Here is a 21,875-nt window from a genome sequence, read left to right on the forward strand (position 1 = left end):
GATGCAGTGTCGATGATGATTCTTTTCATTGACATGTAATCAATATCAACCATTTAAACTAAAAACAACAGTAAGACCATACTTGTAGCAGCTGAAAACAAAAGTCTTTGGTAGGAGATTTGGCGGGGCTACTCGCCCACACTCACCACCTGCTGTTAACTAGTTTGTTAACAATTTCAACGGCCATTCTAGCACCGCTGAAAACATTCCCCATTTTAAAGGACAAAAGTTTTGCATGTACATAGGAACATATAAATCTTATTCCACGTATTAGAATTAATTACTAGGACTCTTAATTGCGAAGTTCATTGTGCAAGCTCTATGTCAGGGGTTCTCAACTTGGGATTTACGAACCCCAGTAAATTTCTAGGGGTACTTAGATGGCTGATGGAAAAAATATTTTAGATAGTTAAATGTTAAATAAGGAGAGAGAGAGAGAGAGAGAGAGAGAGAGAGAGAGAGCGAGAGCGAGAGAGAGAGAGAGAGAGAGAGAGAGAGAGAGAGAGAGAAGAGAGAGAGAGAGAGAGAGAGAGAGAGAGAGAGAGAGAGAGAGAGAGAGAGAGAGAGATGCGAGCGAGCGAGAGAGAGAGAGAGAGAGAGAGAGAGAGCGAGAGAGAGAGAGAGAGAGAGAGAGAGAGAGAGAGAGAGAGAGAGAGAGAGAGAGAGCAAGCGAGAGAGAGAGAGAGCGAGCGAGCGAGAGAGAGAGAGAGAGAGAGAGAGAGAGAGAGAGAGAGAGAGAGCAAGCGAGAGAGAGAGAGAGAGAGAGAGAGAGAGAGAGAGAGAGAGAGAGAGAGAGAGAGAGCTAGCTGGAATCAAAATTGATTAGAACCCCATTCATTGTGGATCTGCACCTTTTCCCAGATAACTTGCAAGAAAAATTCTTAAGAGTTGATGAATGACTCTTGCAGAAAATGCATTTGAAACACTTTCCTTAAATAAGTTCTGGTGTAAAATTGTGAGATTTACCCTATTGTATTTTATATAGTTCTGGCTTCTTTGCTGATGTTCCCTAGTGGTTATCTGTCAGTAAGGATTTTCAATGCTGTTGAACATAAACTAAACATCCATCATGGCTTAGTGTGGAACATGATCCACGATTCTGCCTGTCTAACAATGCTCTTCGAATTGAGAAACTTGTTTGTAACAAATAGGCACACCCCTCACACTGATGTTCAGTATTGGTTGATAATGGAAATATTGTTTCACACCTGTGTGTAGTATCATTCTAAAACAATTGGAATATGTTATTTTTATTAGTAAAATAAATTTTTGAATATACTTACCCGATAATCATGTAGCTGTCAACTCCGTTGCCCGACAGAATTCTATGGAGGGATACGCCAGCTATCACAATACTAGAAGGGGGTGTACTTACCAGCGCCACCTGTGGCCAGGTACTATAGTACTTCTTGTTGACACCTCCTCAATTTTTCCTCGGTCCACTGGTTCTCTATGGGGAGGAAGGGAGGGTCGATTAAATCATGATTATCGGGTAAGTATATTCAAAAATTTATTTTACTAATAAAAATAACATTTTTCAATATTAAACTTACCCGATAATCATGTAGCTGATTCACACCCAGGGGGGTGGGTGAAAACCAGTGTACAAGATTAAAGGATAGCTAAGTATCCCATATTTCATATAACAGTTATCTCAAATAACAATGAAATAATAAGTACCTGGTAAGGAAGTCGAATTGAACCGTTACTCTGCCTCTTTTTTAAGTTCGTCTTCCTTACTGAGCGCAGCGTTCCTCTTGGAGGCTGAATCAACCCAAAGGTGCTAAAGTATATAGGGTTGCAACCCCTACTAAAGGACCTCTACAAAACCTCTAACCCAGGCGCTTCTCAAGAATGAATAGACCACCCGCCAAATCAAAAGGATGCGGAAGGCTTCTTAGCCTACCGTAACAACCATAAAAACAACAATAAAAGCATTCAAGAGAAAGGTTAAAAAAGGTTATGGGATTAAGGGAATGTAGTGGCTGAGCCCTCACCTACTACTGCACTCGCTGCTACGAATGGTCCCAGGGTGTAGCAGTTCTCGTAAAGAGACTGGACATCTTTAAGATAAAATGATGCAAACACTGACTTGCTCCTCCAATAGGTTGCATCCATTATGCTCTGCAGAGAACGGTTTTTATTAAAGGCCATCGAAGTAGCTACGGCTCTTACTTCGTGGGTCCTTACCTTCAGCAATGCAAGGTCTTCCTCCTTTAAGTGAGAATGGGCTTCTCTAATCAGAAGCCTTATATAATACGAAACCCCGTTCTTGGACATGGGCCTCGAAGGTTTCTTGATGGCACACCATAAGGCTTCTGACTGTCCTCGAATAGGTTTAGACCTCTTAAGATAATACTTGAGAGCTCTGACAGGGCAAAGAACTCTCTCTAGTTCGTTACCTACCATGTTGGAGAGGCTAGGTATTTCAAACGATCTAGGCCAAGGACGTGAAGGAAGTTCGTTCTTTGCTAGGAATCCGAGCTGAAAAGAACATGTTGCAGATTCGGTCGTGAAACCAATGTTCTTGCTGAAGGCATGAACCTCACTGACTCTCTTAGCTGTTGCAAGGCAGACGAGAAAAAGAGTCTTGAGGGTAAGGTCCTTGAAGGAAGCTGACTGGAGAGGTTCGAACCTAGGTGACATAAGGAACCTTAAGACTACGTCTAGGTTCCAGCCTGGAGTGGATAGACGACGCTCTTTAGACGTCTCAAAAGACTTAAGAATGTCTTGAAGGTCCTTGTTGGAAGAAAGGTCCAAACCTCTGTGGCGGAGAACTGAAGCCAACATACTCCTATACCCTTTAATCGTAGGGGCTGAAAGGGATCTCTCATTCCTAAGATGTAGAAGGAAGTCAGCTATTTGGGTCACAGAGGTATTGGTAGAGGATATTGAATTGGCTCTACACCAGCTCCGGAAGACTTCCCACTTAGATTGGTAGACTCTACGAGTGGAAACCCTTCTTGCTCTGGCAATCGCACTGGCTGCCTCCTTCGAAAAGCCTCTAGCTCTAGCGAATCTTTCGACAGTCTGAAGGCAGTCAGCCGAAGAGCGTGGAGGTTTGGGTGCAACCTGTCTACGTGAGGTTGACGTAGAAGGTCCACTCTTAGAGGTAGAGTCCTGGGGATGTCGACTAGCCATTGAAGTACCTCTGTGAACCATTCTCTTGCAGGCCAAAGGGGAGCAACCAGCGTCAGCCGTGTCCCTTCGTGCGAGATGAATTTCTGCAGAACTTTGTTTATTATCTTGAACGGTGGGAATGCGTAAAGGTCGAGATGGGACCAGTTCAGTAGAAAAGCATCCACATGAACTGCTGCAGGGTCTGGAACAGGGGAACAGTACAGCGGAAGTCTCTTGGTTATGGAGGTGGCAAACAGATCTATGGTAGGTTGACCCCACAAGGTCCAAAGTCTGTTGCACACACTCTTGTGGAGGGTCCATTCCGTGGGAATGACCTGATTCCTTCTGCTTAGGCGATCTGCTGAGACGTTCATATTGCCCTGAATGAACCTCGTGACCAGAGTGAGGTTTAGACCTCTTGACCAAATGAGGAGGTCCCTTGCGATCTCGTATAGGCTCCTCGAATGGGTCCCTCCTTGCTTGGAGATGTAAGCCAAGGCTGTGGTGTTGTCTGAGTTCACCTCCACCACTTTGCCTAGCAGGAGGGACTTGAAGTTCAACAGGGCTAAATGAACTGCTAGTAGCTCCTTGCAGTTGATATGGAGTAATCCCTGTTCCTCGTTCCACGTTCCCGAGCATTCCCGTCCGTTCAAGGTCGCACCCCAGCCCGAGTCCGATGCATCTGAGAAGAGATGAAGATTGGGGGTCTGAATAGCCAACGATAGGCCCTCCCTGAGAAGGAGATTGTTCTTCCACCACAGGAGAGTGGTCTTCATCTCTTGGGTGATTGGGATAGAGACTGCTTCGAGAGTCGAACCCTTGTCCCAATGAGCTGCAAGATGGAATTGAAGAGGGCGGAGGTGGAGTCTCCCTAGCTCGACGAACAGGGCCAGTGATGAAAGGGTCCCTGTGAGACTCATCCACTGTCTCACCGAGCAACTGCTCCTCTTCAGCATGCTCATGATGCACTCTAGGGCTTGGCTTATCCTGGGGGCCGATGGAAAAGCCCGAAAATCCTGACTCCGAATCTCCATTCCCAGGTACACAATGGATTGGGAGGGAATGAGCTGAGACTTTTCTATGTTGACTAACAGACCCAGTTCTCTGATTAAGTCCAAAGTCCAGTTGAGATTCTCCAGACAGCGACGACTCGTGGAGGCTCTCAACAGCCAGTCGTCTAAGTAGAGGGAGGCTCTGATGTCCGATAAGTGTAGGAATTTTGCTATATTCCTCATCAGATGAGTGAACACCATAGGAGCTGTGCTTAGGCCAAAACACAGGGCTTGGAATTGGTAGACAACCTTTCCAAAAACGAATCTCAGGAAAGGTTGGGAGTCTGGATGAATAGGAACGTGAAAGTAGGCATCTTTCAAGTCCAACGAGACCATCCAGTCCTCCTGCCTGACCGCTGCTAGGACCGACTTCGTCGTCTCCATCGTGAACGTCTGCTTGGTGACATACGCGTTGAGCGCGCTGACGTCCAGCACCGGTCTCCAACCTCCTGTCTTCTTGGCCACAAGAAAGAGACGGTTGTAGAAGCCCGGGGATTGATGGTCCCGGACTATAACCACTGCCTTCTTCTGCACAAGTAGCGACACCTCCTGGTGCAATGCTAGCCTCTTGTCCTCTTCTTTGTAGTTGGGAGAGAGGTTGATGGGAGATGTGGTCAGAGGTGGTTTGAGGCAGAATGGAATCCTGTAACCGTCCCTCAGCCAACTGACAGACTGAGCGTCTGCACCTCTCTTCTCCCAGGCTCGCCAGAAGATCTTGAGTCTGGCTCCTACTGCTGTCTGGAGATGCGGAGAGTCAGTTTTTTCCTTTAGATGTCTTGGAGCCTTTCTTAGACTTGCTCCTGTAAGAGTCTGGACGGGAGCTTCCTCGGCTGGGGGCTCTACCACGAAAGGGCGGTATGAACCTCGTAGCAGGGGTATCAGCCACTGGGGAGCGATAAGTCTTGGGGACTGAGGTAGCAACCTTAGACTTACGAGCCGATGAGGCTACAAGATCGTGTGTGTCCTTTTGTATCAGGGCAGCAGACAAGTCCTTAACCAGCTCTTCGGGGAAGAGGAACTTCGAGAGCGGAGCAAAAAGGAGTTGTGACCTTTGACAAGGTGTAATGCTGGAGGAAAGGAAGGTACACAGCTGTTCCCTTTTCTTCAAAACCCCTGATACAAACATCGACGCAAGCTCACCAGATCCATCCCTAATGGCCTTATCCATGCAGGACATTAATAGCATGGCAGAATCCTTGTCCGCAGGAGAGGTCTTCTTGCTGAGGGCCCCCAGGCACCAGTCTAGAAAGTTGAACATCTCAAATGCTCTAAATACTCCCTTCAGTAAGTGATCAAGGTCTGAGAAGGTCCAGCAAACCTTAGAGCGCCTCATTGCAGTTCTCCGAGGCGAGTCTACCAGACTTGAGAAGTCAGCCTGGGCAGAGGCAGGTACTCCCAAGCCTGGTGCTTCTCCTGTGGCATACCAAACGCTCGCTTTCGAAGTGAGCTTAGTCGGAGGGAACATGAAAGAAGTTTTGCCAAGGTGTTGCTTAGTCTGCAGCCACTCCCCTAAGATCCTTAACGCTCTCTTAGAGGACCTTGCTAGGACTAGCTTAGTATAGGTGGACTTAGCTTGCTGTATGCCCAGCGAAAACTCAGATGGCGGAGAGCGGGGAATAGCAGAGACAAAGTGGTCTGGGTAAACCTCCCTAAGCAGAGCCAAGACCTTACGAAAGTCAATAGACTGTGGAGAAGGCTTGGATTCATCCAAGTCTGACGAGGGATCCAGGTGTGCCGCCTCATCATCAGACGCCTCATCATCAGACGCCTCATCACCAGAGTGTAGCGAAGAGATCGGACAAGAATGCTGAACAGCAGAGTCAGAACGAGTAGGAACAATATTAGTGGTTTCCTCTTCAAGAAACTGTTGAGGGAAAACCTGAGGCTCAGACTGCAAAGGCTGAATAAAAGACGAAGCAGAAGGAAGGTGCATGGGTGGAGGAGGCTGACTCCTAGCATGAGTGGTTGAACCCAAGGGTTGCGCTTGCTGAGCGGTTGGCGGAAGCGGAGTAGCAAGTTCCTGTTCCTGTGGTGTGAGCGGAGCGCGATGAGGTAGAGGCTGCGCAGAACAAGGTAAATGTCTCGCAAGCTGAGGCTCCTGAGGCGCAAGGCTAAGGTGTAGTGGTGCTTGCCTTGTGGAGGGTTGAGCTCGCTGCAGCGAGAGCTGAGGAGACTGACTCATGGACGGGAGAGGTTGTTGTACCTCAACCGAGTGTTGCACCACTGGTGGAGCAGCAAGAGGAGGCGGAGGAAGAGAGGTATAATCCTCCTGATCCCATTGTAAAGGTTGCCTTAAAGAAGGCGGAGGCTGAACACCACTGGGAACAGCAAACTCAGAACGTGGCTCAACATCGTACGCCTGGCAGGTGGTACTGCGATCAGGCGGAGCGAGCGCAGGCGGAGCGAGCGCAGGCGGAGCGAGCGCAGGCGGAGGGAGTGTAGGCGGAGGCGGAGGCGCAACACTCTCAGCCCGACACTCACGCATCAAGTCCGAAAGCTGTGCTTGCATGGACTGTAGTAGAGTCCACTTGGGGTCGGCAGAAACTACAGTAGGCTGAGGTAAAGCCTTAACAGTCGAGCTCTGTTGTGGCAGAACCTTACTCCTCTTGGGCGGAGTGCAGTCGACAGATGACTGCGGCGAGTCAGAGCTGAGCCAATGACTGCAACCTGGCTGAGCACTCGCGGACTGGACTCTGCGTTTAAGTGGTCTCGAGACCTGAGACCAACGTTTCTTCCCTGACAGTTGATCAGCGGACGAGAAAAAGACGGGCTCAATCGTCTGCAGGTGGGAGTGACGGTCTTTGGAAGACACGCCCGCAACCACCGAGGATACTTCTGTGCGCCTAACAAGGCCTGCCGAACCCTTATGCCCTTCGACATTGCTTCTCCCCTGGGCTTGGGAGCTTGCAAGAGGTCCCGGACTGGGAGGACGACTGGCTCGCACAGAAGTATCCTCACGCACCACACTGGCACTGACACTAGCACTTGGCACTGCACTGACACTAGCACTCGTCACAGCACTGGCACTAATTCCACCCACTGCACTCTTGACCTTAAGTTCCTTGACTTCGGCCATCAGAGACTTATGATCACTCACCACTGACTCTACTTTATCGCCTAAGGCCTGAATAGCACGCAAAACAACAGACATATCAGGCGGAGGGCAAACAGTAGGTTCGGGGGTAGCCACTACAGGGGTAGGAAAAGGTAGGGGATCATGAGGTGAGGAAAAAAGTGAAGAGTGAGAAGAACTCCTCCTAACTCTACCTCTCTCTAACTTAGTTGAATATTTCAAAAGACGGACAAATTCCAGTTCCGAAAGTCCGGCGCATTCCTCACATCGATTTTCTAACTGACAGGGCCTGTCCCTACAGTCAGAACAAGCGGTGTGAGGATCTACCGAGGCCTTCGGAATACGCCTATTGCAAGACCTACATCGTCTATGGGAGGGGGCTTGCGAAATGTCAGACATCTTGAATCCAAAGAGTTAGCCAAAGGGGGTTCCAAAATCAAGCAAAAGATCGTTAACCGTTAATCAGGACTATATAAAAGCTATCTAGCTAATATAAGAAGGTTTCCAGTAAAGCGACAGCCGAAATCTGAGAGAATACTTCACCAATTAGCCGTGAAAATACTCGAAGATCATAAGCGTATCCCAGAACGTCTTGCCGGAAGCACGACAGAGGAAAAATTGAGGAGGTGTCAACAAGAAGTACTATAGTACCTGGCCACAGGTGGCGCTGGTAAGTACACCCCCTTCTAGTATTGTGATAGCTGGCGTATCCCTCCATAGAATTCTGTCGGGCAACGGAGTTGACAGCTACATGATTATCGGGTAAGTTTAATATTGAAAAATCAATGTTTCATCTCAATAAGGTCATTAAAATTCAAATCATTTGATAATATTCTATGGTGTATCATTGTTTATTGAGTTAGTTACTATATTACCATTCTGTTCAACACCAGATTACTGAGGGTTCGGATAAATGGTATTATAACTCGGGGTACTTGACGGGAAAAAGGTCGAGAACCCCTGCTCTGTGATTTTTCATAATTCTGTCATTCCTTGTACTGTATTCAGATCTTCCCAGATTACACCATCCAACATGTAGCATCAGATTTGCAATTAATTTTAACAGTACAGTACAGAACTGCCTTTCCTATCAAGATTTTCAACAACCCAAGATTTGTAAAATATTGGTTCCTGCTGTAATCAAATTGTGGAATGATCTCTCTCTTAATGGTGTTGAACCATTATGACTTCAATCATAAAAGGTACTGTAGCTTTGTCTACTGCAGGATCAAAGAAGACATTTCCAGGTAGCATGGTTATTCTTTGTAATTTCTCGTAACATCATCCTCTCCTCCTACGCCTAGTGATGCCGAAGGTCTCTCTCTCTTATTTAGTTAATCTATACTTCTACTGCCTTACTCTTTTCGTGTGAAAAAAATACAAAAATATATCGTACTTACTTGATCATGTTGCAGAAGAAGAGATGCTCCATCATACAACAGATCAAGAACTTCATCATATTTCTGTTGACCACAGTATCTGCAATAAGAAAATTACTTTAGAAAAATCCTCATTTTCTTCATTATGAACATCATAAATGAATTAAAGCATGCAAAACATCAAAATAACACAAATCTTAAAAGTAATTTGTATTTTTCCTAGCTATACAAACCCTCATCCTTTTATACGAGTAAGATTCTGGCTGAGCTCGAAACAGTCAATGAAAAATTTTCGAGATTCTGGCAGCTACCATCCATTCGTCACTGAAGTACAAGTCTGTCAGTGCACAGAGCCTCCATTCTGATTTTAGCCGTTGAGCTGCGCAGACATATTCGCAGCGCTCTCCAACTGGCCTGAAGTTTTTCACTAATATTTCTTTCTCTCTTACAGTATGGGAGTGAAACAATAAAGGAGCATGCACATGTGTCCAGGCTGTTGGATCCTTTATGTCCCTTGTGTAGAAGGCAACGCTGCATTTCGGACACCCCTTGTCATGCATGCAGGGAGCGGTCGTCCTCCCAGTGGGAGAGATTTCATAGTAGGAGGAAGAAGAGATCTAAGCGCTCTCGTTCTCCCTCGAATTCATCCTCGAGGTTAGGAAAGTCAACAAGATCCTGACTTCTGAAACTCATCATTAGACGCAACTCACGAGCAGAAGTGCTCACAACAGGAGCACTAGGAGCCACACAGGAAGAGGAAGGTCTAACACCTTCCTGCTGCAGACAAGCAACTACGTCCGACAAATTCGGCAGAGAAGGCCTCCGTGTAGGAACAACCCTTATCATTGGAGAACGTGTCACAGCGGGACGCGTTTCCAAGCATCACATTGAACGCTTTACTAATACTCACCAGGCTGTGAAAGGCATTGGGGGTTTAGCTGGACACCTGTCTGAGGAGTAGCCATTCTCATGATCAGGTTCGGTCCGAGGTCGTTTGGGAGAAGGTCAGGTTGAGGGGCTACGCGCTGATGGATAGCGCAAACACCTACCTCTACCTTTAGACAAGGAACATATAGACCTTGACCGCGAACGCTCAGTTCGTGATCATGAACGGGAGTGTCTAGCTCTCGTTCGAGAATGGCTAAGCCTTGTGACGGCCTTGTTGTGAACGTGAGCGTTGGCCTCGAGAACGTTGAACGTCTTTCTCGTGATCTATATCGTAGAGATCTAGAACGCGAGCCTCTGGACCTGGGTCTAAACTGTGCACGCAATCATGCACAGCGCAATTATTATTATTATTATTACTAGCCAAGCTACAACCCTAGTTGGAAAAGCAAGATGCTATAAGCCCAAGGGCTCCAATAAGGAAAAATAGCCCAGTGAGGAAAAGAAATAAGGAAATAAATAAATGATGAGAATAAATTAAAAATAAATCATTCTAAAAACAGTGAAAACGTCAAAACAGATATGTCCTATATAAACTATTAACAACGTCAAAAACAGATATGTCATATATAAACTATAAAAAGACTCATGTCAGCCTGGTCAACATAAAAACATTTGCTCCAACTTTGAACTTTTGAAGTTCTACTGATTTAGCTACCCGATTAGGAAGATCATTCCACAACTTGGTAACAGCTGGAATAAAACTTCTAGAATACTGTGTAGTATTGAGCCTCATGATGGAGAAGGCCTGGCTATTAAAATTAACTGCCTGCCTAGTACTGTATTACGAACAGGATAGAATTGTCCAGGGAGATCTGAATGTAAAGGATGGTCAGAGTTACGAAAAATCTTATGCAACATGCATAATGAACTAATTGAACGACGGTGCCAAAGATTAATATCTAGATCAGGAATATGACATTCGTAGATAATTTGTATTTTTCCTAACTATACAAACCTTAGCTATTTAATAGGGGTATTACTTTCAGCGTAGCTGAAATGACGAGCTATTAGAATTTTAACGAGGGTTTACTACCCCACCGCTAGTTAGCGGGGGGTAGGGGAGGGTAGCTTGCTAACCCCCCCCCCCCCCCCCCCCCTCACACACACACCTGTGCTTGAGCTCACTTTGCTTGGAGGTAGGACTTCAAGTGGGATAGGGCTGGCGGGCAAATTTGATTAAATAGCTAAGTTTTATATAGTTAGGAAAAATACAAATTACTGTATCTACGAATTTGTCATTTGTTCCGTAACTGACATACAAACCACGCTATTTAATAGGGGCGACTCACCCATTAGGAAGGGTGGAACGTCCCAGCCAGTACTGCCTTTTGGCTTTGCCCGGGGGCTCGTTATTTGAGTGTGTCAGCACTTAAAAATAAGGAGTCCCTGCACCTCGCTAGAATCTTGCTACGCAAGGACTGCGGCCAACGCAAGCTGTGTGTGAAGGTATAATACAGTGTGACTCGTCCAAGGAAGTTGACCTGTAGTCCTTTAGATGGAAACTTTAGGCTAGGACTCTCCTAATACCAACTCGTCAGGGTATGGGGACGTGATAGTATTAGCTTAATACTAGGAACACAAGGAAACATGGTTTACCTGCAGTGGTTTAAGGTCAGCTGTGCAGAGAACCCAGGATGCTGCTTTCCCCAAGAGAGGGGAAGATGAAGAAAAGAATAAGAGCCAGACAAACCTTTTCATTCATGCAGATTAAGACCGGGTAACAATGCCCTCAACCTTCTGCTACTTGTCCAATAAGGAGCCTGAGGTTTTAAACCAGCTGTTGTGCAGCCACCACAGGGCTGATAGAGAACGTATCAAGCCTCCTGTGGGTCACGTCTTGCAGGTAGTGGGCTGTGAAGGTCGTCTGACGCTTCCACACCCCAGCCTGAAGAACCTGCGTCACTGGGAAATTCTTTTTGAAGGCCAGGGACGTAGCTACGCCCCTGACATCATGTGCTCTAGGGCGATGTGACGTAGGAGGGTCTGGATTCATGGACAGATGAATCACCCTACGAATCCATGCTGAGATGGTATTCTTGGTGACCCTCCTCTTAGTCCTCCCAGTGCTAACAAACAACGCTTGCACCTGAGAACGGACTGCAGCCGTTCTTTTGAGATACTGTATAGCCTCAAGCTCCTTACTGGGCACAGTAGGAGATGGTCTGGGTCATCTGTTCCAGAACGGAGACTCGAAATCTGGAAGGAGTCGAACTGAGGGTCCACCACCCCCGGATTCTGATTCTTAGCAATAAACTCAGGAACGAATTTGAACATTACCTCCCCCCCATCCCCTTGAATGGGCGATGTCATACGAGAGACCATGAAGTTCACTGACTCGCTTGGCCGAAGCCAAAGCTAGTAGGAACACCGTCTTCCAAGTTAGGTGGCGATCTGAAGCCTGGCGTAATGGTTCATAGGGAGGTCTCTTAAGAGATCTGAGAACTCGAACCACGTTCCATGGAGGAGGTCTCACTTCCGACTGAGGGCAGGTAAGTTCCTAATTTCGTATGAGTAGGGAAAGTTCCAGCGAAGAAGAAATGTCCATTCCTTTGAGCCTGAAGGCTAGACTTAAGGCTGAGCGATGGCCTTTCACCGCCGAGACTGAAAGGCGCATTTCTTCTCGCAAATACACGAGGAACTCAGCTATTGTTGGAATAGTGGCATCGAGTGGAGAGATACCCCTTCCATGACACCAACCACAGAAGACTTTCCACTTTGCCTGGTAGACAGATGCGGAAGATTTTCGCAGATGTCCAGACATCCTGATTGCAACTTGTTGCGAAAATCCTCTCTCAGCGAGGAGATGCTGGATAGTCTCCAGGGGTGAAGTCATAGCGAAGCTACGGCTTTGTGGAAGATGTTGGCATGTGGTTGCCTGAGTAGATCGTGTCATGGAGGGAGTTCTCTCGGAAGTTCCGTTAGGAGTTGCAGAAGGTCCGGAAACCATTCCGCGTGATGCCATAGCGGAGCTACAGTGAACCCTCGCTACTTCGCGGTTCGACAATCGCGGATTCACCACTTCGCGGGGTTTTCCCATAACCCATATATATATACATATCGCAGATTTTCCGGAAAATTCGAAAATACCGCGAAATCTGAAGACTACCAAATACGATATTTTGTTACCTGTAATTCCATTAATAATGTAATTAGTAATATCTGTTCTTACTGATTGTTCATTGCATTACATATGATATATAATTCGGCACAGAAAGAAATAAAACACGAAAAGAGAATGTGATCATACGATAATTCAGTACTGTATACAGTACGTAGTAAAATTAAATCGAACATGAAACGCAAATCAGATGCAGTCATACCATATTAGAATGGTGTGTACTGTAATGGATGTGCTTTTTTTCCATGAATCTTTTGTATGTATACGTACGTAGTACAGTACTGCATCCAATAATATTCTTTGTTGCAAAAATCACATTTCGAATAAGCGTACGAGAGAGAGAGAGAGAGAGAGAGAGAGAGAGAGAGAGAGAGAGAGAGAGAGAGAGGCGTAAAATAGCGTACGTAAAGCTGTATTATTATTATTGTTATTATTATTATTATTGTTGTTGTTGTTAATAAAATTATTATTGTTATTATTATTATCATTATTATTATTATTATTACTGTACAGTATTATTATCATTATTTATTATTATTACGGTATTGTACTTAATCTACGTACGTTCGGTATGCGCGGGGCATCTTCTATGAGTAGGTAACCAACGCATCATAGTACTGTAAGACGGGTTGTGATTGGTTCAAGCGCTAATAGATGACGAATCAGAACTCAAGTTTTGTTATCTAGCCTGTGATTGGTGTTTTGCCCGCATCTCCTACCCGCAGCATCAAAGTTCTCGCGGGGCTGGATCGTCCACTCTCTGTTACCGCGTATCGCTGAGTAGACGTTCTTAAGTGTGTGAATCTGTGCGACTTTTTTAAGTTGAACTTTTTGTTACTGTAAATCCTACTGTAATGGCTCCCAAGCGTTCTGCTTCTAGTAAGGCTGGTAGTGAGCCTAAACGCCACCGAAGGATGATGACGATAGCTAAGAAGGTTACGCTTCTCGACATGTTAAAAGATGGTAGAAGTTACGCGGCCGCCGGCCGCCATTTTGGCATCAACGAATCTACTGTTCGCTATATCAAGAAGGACGAGGCGAACATTAGAAAGACGGCTGCAATCACCTTTAGCAGATCAGCGAAGCGAGTCGTTACAACGCGTAATAAAACGATCGTACGCATGAAAGGTGCTTTAGCTGTGTGGATTGCCGACTGCCGGAAGAAGAACATAGCGTTGGATACGAACACCATCCAAACAAAGGCTTTGAGCTTATATGAGAATTTTGCTGCAAAGGAACCTAAAGACGACGACGGCAACCATGCTGAAGATGATGATGCAGATGATCCTCAACCAGGGACATCCACTGATTCCCAGCCTCAGAAACGTTTTTCCGCAAGCAAAGGATGGTTCGCTAAGTTTCAGAAACGCTTCGCCCTGAAAAGCATTTCCCTGCATGGGGAGTCTGCTTCCGCTGACACTGCCGCTGCTGAAACTTACGTGAACCAGACGTTCAAGAATATTATCGCCGAAGGTGGATACAAGCCGGAACAAGTCTTTAATATGGATGAGACTGGCTTGTTTTGGAAGAGAATGCCGTCGCGAACTTTCCTGTTCAAAGAGGAAGCCAAAGCCTCTGGCTTTAAAGCATTCAAGGATCGCGTTACCCTCGTGATGTGTGGCAATGCTGCTGGATTTTTGTTAAACCCGGGGCTTATTTATAAGTCGAAAAATCCTCGCGCTTTGAAAAATAAAAATAAGAATCTCCTTCCCGTGTACTGGATGCATAATCAAAAAGCATGGATTACGAAGATGCTGACCTCCAACTGGTTCCATCAGTGTTTTATCCCGCAAGTCAGCAAATATCTCTTAGAGAAGGGCTTGCCATTCAAGATCCTTCTCCTTATGGATAACGCTGGTGGACACGCAACTGACCTGTCGCATGAGGGCATTCAGGTTGAGTTCCTGCCACTCAACACCACGTCATTAATTCAACCGATGGACCAGGGGGTTATCAGGGCGTTCAAGGCCCTCTACACGAAGAATACCTTGGCGGACCTGGTTGCGTGTGTGGATGCTGCCCAAGATGACGAGGATGAAGATTTTAACTTGAAGGTGTACTGGCGGCAGTACACCATAGCCACGTGCCTGCAGAATATTCAGAAGGCACTTCAAGAGATGAAACCTGCAACCGTGAATGCGAGCTGGAAGAAGTTGTGGCCCGATATTGTTTACGACGACAAGGGATTTACTCCGTCGGAAATCCAACACTCTGCAATACGGAAATCTGTGCAGTTGGCTGCCATAATTGGAGGTGACGGGTTTGGCGACATGACGACTGAAGACATCGACGAGTTGTTGGACTGCCATTCCCAGCCCCTAACTGACGCAGACCTCGAAGACCTGACGAAATCGGCAAGTGAGGAAGAGAGTGATACCCAGGAAGAGACCCAAGAAAATGTCGAAGAAACGGGCTTAACATTAGAACGGCTTGCCAAGGCCTGCAACCATGCGAAGGAGTTGAAAGAAATGTTGCAAGAGTGGGACGAGGATATGGTTCGCTCGATGCAATTCTGCAACAAGATCGATGAAGACATAACTCCCTACAAAATGCTCTTGGATCGAAAAAAGAAGCAGCGGCAACAACTTCCGATCACAATGTTCTTCCAGCCTCGCAAAAAAGAGCCAGTTCCTCCTGCTAGTACGCCTTCGGAAGAAATTGAAGAAGTTTCCCAGGAAGAAGTTGAAGAGGTGTCCCAGGAAAAGACACCTCCGTCTGAAGAGACGTAAAATACTATCATTGGCTGCACAGTAGAACACATCATCAGCTTCATCATCATCATTTCTACTGTGCAGCAAATTCATCGCCATCACCATTCAAGTTTTTCTTCAACTTCTTTCGTGGTGAGTACAGTAACAATCTTTATTTTTTACTTTAATATTCTTACTGTACATTCTAAAACTGTATTTGTGCCTGTTTTATAGTTTAGTACTGTACGTACTGTATGCATTAAGTTAAAGGGAAGGTTTTAAAAGTCTACATGTTGTAACCTATCATATTTTTTTTGTTTAAAATTTACATTTACGTACGTAAAACAATCTCTCTCTCTCTCTCTCTCTCTCTCTCTCTCTCTCTCTCTCTCTCTCTCTCTCTCTCTCTCTCTCTCTCTCTCTCTCGTAAATTGTTTTCCTGCTTTGCTACGTACAATACTGTATAATTTATATTTGTAAGGTAACATATTTTGTAAATGCTTTTACTGTAAATATTGTATGTACTGTATCATTATTTATCACTATCATCATGCGCGTTAAATGCCTTGTTTGTTCTGAGCGTGGTTGTTTACTGAGCGTACACGCCGTCGTTTCAGGCGGCGTCATAAAGAAAAACATTTCATTTGGAAGTCCTAAGAAAAATACGTAAACTAAAACATTGGTAATAAAAAAATCAACATACAGTACTGTATAATCAATATAATCGATGCAAAAACTAACCTATACATATATGTGTACTGTACACTAAATGAGTTTGTTTCTTCATTCTGATCAGAGATGAACGTAAACAAAACATTGGTTGCCATTTTTTATCGTGCTTTTTAGGTGTTTAGGAAACGCATGATATAAAATCGCCTTTAATATTTGTGCCTGTTTTAGTTTAGGGTGCTGTAGTACATGCATTAAGTGTTCTGTACATTAAAGGGTGGTTTGTTAACAGTACTACGTACAAGGGAAGGTTTTAAAAGTCCAAATATACATGTTAAATAAATAGGTAAATATGATGTCACTACTTCGCGGATTTTCACCTATCGCGCCCGCGTCTGGAACCTATCTACCGCGAAAAACCAGGGTTCACTTGAGGGTCATTGAAAGATTGATCGATATTCTGGTCTTGTTGAGCACCCTCCTCATCAGACAGAACGGGGGAAAGGCGTACACGTCGATGTTGTCCCACCGTTGTTGGAAGGCATCCTGCCAGAGAGCCTTGGGATCCGGGACTGGGGAGCAGTACAGCGGAAGCTTAAAATTCAAAGCTGTTGCGAACAGATCCACAGTCGAGGAACCCCACAAAGTCAGGGCTTTGTTGGCTACTAGATGATCAAAAGACCACTCAGTATTCACTATCCGAGACGCTCTGCTCATACTGTCGGCGAGCACATTCCTCTTGCCTGGAATGAAGCGAGCCGATAGTGGAATCGAGTGGGCTTCGGTCCATCTCAGTACCTCTACTGCAAGATGGGATAGCTGCTTTGAAAAGGTACAGTGAACCCTCGTTTATCGCGGTAGATAGGTTCCAGACGCGGGGCCGATAGGTGAAAATCCGCGAAGTAGTGACAGCATATTTACCTATTTATTTAACATGTATATTCGGACTTTTAAAACCTTCCCTTGTACGTAGTACTGTTAACAAACCACCCTTTAATGTACAGAACACTTAATGCATGTACTACAGCACCCTAAACTAAAACAGGCACAAATATTAAAGGCGATTTTATATCATGTGTTTCCTAAACACCTAAAAAGCACGATAAAAAATGGCAACCAATGTTTTGTTTACGTTCATCTCTGATCATAATGAAGAAACAAACTCATTTAGTGTACACATATATGTACGTATAGGTTAGTTTTTGCATCGATTATATTGATTATACAGTACTGTATGTTGATTTTTTTATTACCAATGTTTTAGTTTACGTATTTTTCTTAGGACTTCCAAATGAAATCTTTTTCTTTATGACGCCGCCTGAAACGACGGCGTGTACGCTCAGTAAACAACCACGCTCAGAACAAACAAGGCATTTAACGCGCATGATGATAGTGATAAATAATGATACAGTACATACAGTATTTACAGTAAAAGCATTTACAAAATATGTTACCTTACAAATATAAATTATACAGTACTTGTACGTAGCAAAGCAGGAAAACAATTTGAGAGAGAGAGAGAGAGAGAGAGAGAGAGAGAGAGAGAGAGAGAGAGAGAGAGAGAGAGAGAGAGAGAGAGAGAGAGAGAGAGAGAGATTGTTTTACGTACGTAAATGTAAATTTTAAACAAAAAAAATATGATAGGTTACAACATGTAGACTTTTAAAACCTTCCCTTTAACTTAATGCATACAGTACGTACATTACTAAACTATAAAACAGGTTAAGTAAAAAATAAAGATTGTTACTGTACTCACCACGAAAGAAGTTCAAGAAAAACTTGAATGACGATGGCGATGAATTTGCTGCACAGTAGAAATGATGATGATGAAGCTGATGATGTGTTCTACTGTGCAGTCAATGATAGTATTTTACGTCTCTTCAGACGGAGGTGTCTTTTCCTGGGACACCTCTTCAACTTCTTCAATTTCTTCCGAAGGCGTACTAGCAGGAGGAACTGGCTCTTTTTTGCGAGGCTGGAAGAACATTGTGATCGGAAGTTGTTGCCGCTGCTTCTTTTTTCGATCCAAGAGCATCCTGTAGGGAGTCATGATGTCATCGACCTTATTTGAGAATTGCATCGAGCGAACCATATCCTCGTCCCACTCTTGTAACATTTCTTTCGCCTCCTTCATATGGTTGCAGAACTTGGCAAGCCGTTCTAATGTTAAGCCCGTTTCTTCGACATTTTCTTGGGTCTCTTCCTGGGTACCCTCACTCTCTTCCTCACTTGCCGATTTCGTCAGGTCTTCGAGGTCTGCGTCAGTTAGGGGCTGGGAATGGCAGTCCAACAATTCGTCGACGTCTTCAGTCGTCACGTCGCCAAACCCGTCACCTCCAATTATGGCAGCCAACTGCACAGATTTCCGTATTGCAGAGTGTTGGATTTCCGACGGAGTAAATCCCTTGTCGTCGTAAACAATATCGGGCCACAGCTTCTTCCAGCTCGCATTTACGGTTGCAGGTTTCATCTCTTGAAGTGCCTTTTGAATATTCTGCAGGCACGTGGCTATGGTGTACTGCCGCCAGTACGCCTTCAAGTTGAAGTCTTCATCCTCGTCATCTTGGGCAGCATCCACACACGCAACGAGGTCCGCCAAGGTATTCTTCGTGTAGAGGGCCTTGAACGCCCTGATAACCCCCTGGTCCATTGGTTGAATTAATGACGTGGTGTTGGGTGGCAGGAACTCAACCTGAACGCCCTCACGCGACAGGTCAGTTGCGTGTCCACCAGCGTTATCCATAAGGAGAAGGATCTTGAATGGCAAGCCCTTCTCTAAGAGATATTCATGGACTTGCGGGATGAAACACTGGTGGAACCAGTTGGAGGTCAGCATCTTCGTAATCCATGCTTTTTGATTATGCATCCAGTACACGGGAAGGAGATTCTTATTTTTATTTTTCAAAGCGCGAGGATTTTTCGACTTATAAATAAGCCCCGGCTTTAACAAAAATCCAGCAGCATTGCCACACATCACGAGGGTAACGCGATCCTTGAATGCCTTAAAGCCAGAGGCTTTGGCTTCCTCTTTGAACAGGAAAGTTCGCGACGGCATTCTCTTCCAAAACAAGCCGGTTTCATCCATATTAAAGACTTGTTCCGGCTTGTATCCACCTTCAGCGATAATGTTCTTGAAAGTCTGGTTCACGTAAGTTTCAGCAGCGGCAGTGTCAGCGGAAGCAGACTCCCCATGCAGGGAAACGCTTTTCAAGGCGAAGCGTTTCTGAAACTTCGCGAACCATCCTTTGCTTGCGGAAAAATGTTTCTGAGGCTGGGAATCAGTGGATGTCCCTGATTGAGGATCATCTGCATCATCATCATCTTCAGCATGGTTGCCGTCGTCGTCTTTAGGTTCCTTTGCAGCAAAATTCTCATATAAGCTCAAAGCCTTTGTTTGGATGGTGTTCGTATCCAACGCTATGTTCTTCTTCCGGCAGTCGGCAATCCACACAGCTAAAGCACCTTCCATGCGTACGATCGTTTTATTACGCGTTGTAACGACTCGCTTCGCTGATCTGCTAAAGGTGATTGCAGCAGTCTTTCTAATGTTCGCCTCGTCCTTCTTGATGTAGCGAACGGTGGATTCGTTGATGCCAAAATGGCGGCCGGCGGCCGCGTAATTTCTACCATCTTTTAACATGTCGAAAAGCGTAACCTTCTCAGCTATCGTCATCATCCTTCGGTGGCGTTTAGGCTCACTACCAGCCTTACTAGAAGCAGAACGCTTGGGAGGCATTGTAACAGAAAGTTCAACAAAAAGTTCAACTTAAAACAGTCGCACACAGCACAGATTAAACTTCACAAACTTAAGAACGTCTACTCAGCAATACGCGGAAAGAGAAAGTGAACGATGCAGCCCCGCGAGAACTTTGATGCTGCGGGTAGAAGATGCGGGCAAAACACCAATCACAGGCTAGATAACAAAACTTGAGTTTTGATTCGTCATCTATCAGCGCTTGAACCAATCACAACCCGTCTTACAGTACTATGGCGCGTTGGTTACTCATAGAAGATGCCCCCGCGCATACTGAACGTACGTAGATTAAGTACAATACCGTAATAATAATAAATAATGATAATAATACTGTACAGTAATAATAATAATAATAATGATTAATAATAATAACAATAATAATTTTATTAACAACAACAATAATAATAATAATAACAATAATAATAAAAATTTACGTACGCTATTTTACGCCTCTCTCTCTCTCTCTCTCTCTCTCTCTCTCTCTCTCTCTCTCTCTCTCTCTCTCTCTCTCTCTCTCGTACGCTTACAGTATTCGAAATGTGATTTTTGCAACAAAGAATATTATTGGATGCAGTACTGTACTACGTACGTATACATACAAAAGATTCATGGAAAAAAAGCACATCCATTACAGTACACACCATTCTAATATGGTATGACTGCATCTGATTTGCGTTTCATGTTCGATTTAATTTTACTACGTACTGAATTATCGTATGATCACATTCTCTTTTCGTGTTTTATTTCTTTCTGTGCTGAATTATATATCATATGTAATGCAATGAACAATCAGTAAGAGCAGATATTACTAATTACAGTATTAATGGAATTACAGGTAACAAAATATCGTATTTGGTTGTCTTCAGATTTCGCGGTATTTTCGAATTTTCCGGAAAATCCGCGATATGTATATATATATGGGTTATGGGAAAACCCCGCGAAGTGGTGAATCCGCGATTGTCGAACCGCGAAGTAGCGAGGGTTCACTGTACCTCCTTGCTTGTTGATGTAAGCTACTACTGTGGTGTTGTCGCTCATCACCACCACAGAGTGACCCGCCAGGTATTGTTGGAACTGTTGAAGGGCCAGGAATACGGCCTTCATTTCTAGCAGATTTATATGGAGTCACTTTTCTGATTCTGACCACAGGCCTGAGGTCCTGTGTTGCAGAACGTGGGCCCCCCACCCTTTCTTTGAGGCGTCCGAAAACCGCATCAAATCCGGGGGGAGGACGAGAAGATCCACTCCTCTTCGTAGGTTCTTGTCTGTCACCCACCACTGAAGGTCCGTCTGTTCCGCAGGACCCATAGGGATCATGACGTCCGGGGAATCGTAACCCTGATTCCACCGGGACTTGAGTCGCCATTGGAGGGATCTCATCCTGAGGTGACCGTTGGGAACTAGACGAGCCAAGGATGAGAAGTGACCGAGGAGACGTAACCACGATTGGGCTGGAAGTTTTTCTCGTCTGAGGAAAGGGCTTGCGACCCTCCTCAGCCTTGCTATCCTGTCGTCTGATGGGAAGGCTTTGTGGAGATTGGTGTCTATGATCAGGCCTAGATATACCAGTCTTTGAGTGGGAAGCCGAGAGGACTTCTCGAGATTTACCATGATCCCTAGATCTTGGCAAAGTCCCAGAAGTTTGTCTCGGTGTCGAAGAAGGGCTGACTCCGAGTCTGCTAGGATCAGCCAGTCGTCCAGATAATGGAGGAGACGGATGCCGATCCTGTGTGCCCACGACGATATTAGGGTGAACACTGGTGAAAACCTGTGGTGCTGTGGAGAGACCGAAACACAGCACCTTGAACTGGTACACCTTGTTGTCTAGGCTGAATCTTAAGTACTTCCTTGAAGACGGATGGACTGGGATCTGGAAGTAGGCGTCCTTCAGGTCCAGTGTACACATGAAGTCTTGCAGTCTCACTGCAAGTCTGACCGTGTCTGCGGTCTCCATGCTGAACGGAGTTTGCTTGACAAACCTGTTCAGAGCTGAGAGGTCGATAACTGGTCTCCAGCCTCCAGTAGCCTTCTTTACAAGAAAGAGTCGACTGAAGAAGCCTGGGGACCCGTCG

At 45.3% G+C, this 21,875-nt stretch overlaps 1 protein-coding gene across 2 annotated transcripts in view; it reads right to left on the reverse strand.

The window, feature by feature from the left end:
• Positions 1–21,875, reverse strand: part of LOC137631246 (Golgi to ER traffic protein 4 homolog) — a 445,029-nt gene that overhangs the window by 403,745 nt on the left and 19,409 nt on the right. For both annotated transcript variants that reach the window (XR_011041887.1, XM_068363031.1), the window contains exon 2: positions 8,646–8,724. Coding sequence is in view for 1 of the 2 variants with exons in the window: in XM_068363031.1 (XP_068219132.1) it covers positions 8,646–8,724 (79 nt within the window). In the remaining variant the exon portion in view is untranslated. The remainder of the gene's footprint in view (positions 1–8,645; positions 8,725–21,875) is intronic.

The sequence above is a fragment of the Palaemon carinicauda genome, chromosome 39, assembly GCF_036898095.1.
Source record: "Palaemon carinicauda isolate YSFRI2023 chromosome 39, ASM3689809v2, whole genome shotgun sequence".
Lineage (NCBI taxonomy): Eukaryota > Metazoa > Arthropoda > Malacostraca > Decapoda > Palaemonidae > Palaemon > Palaemon carinicauda.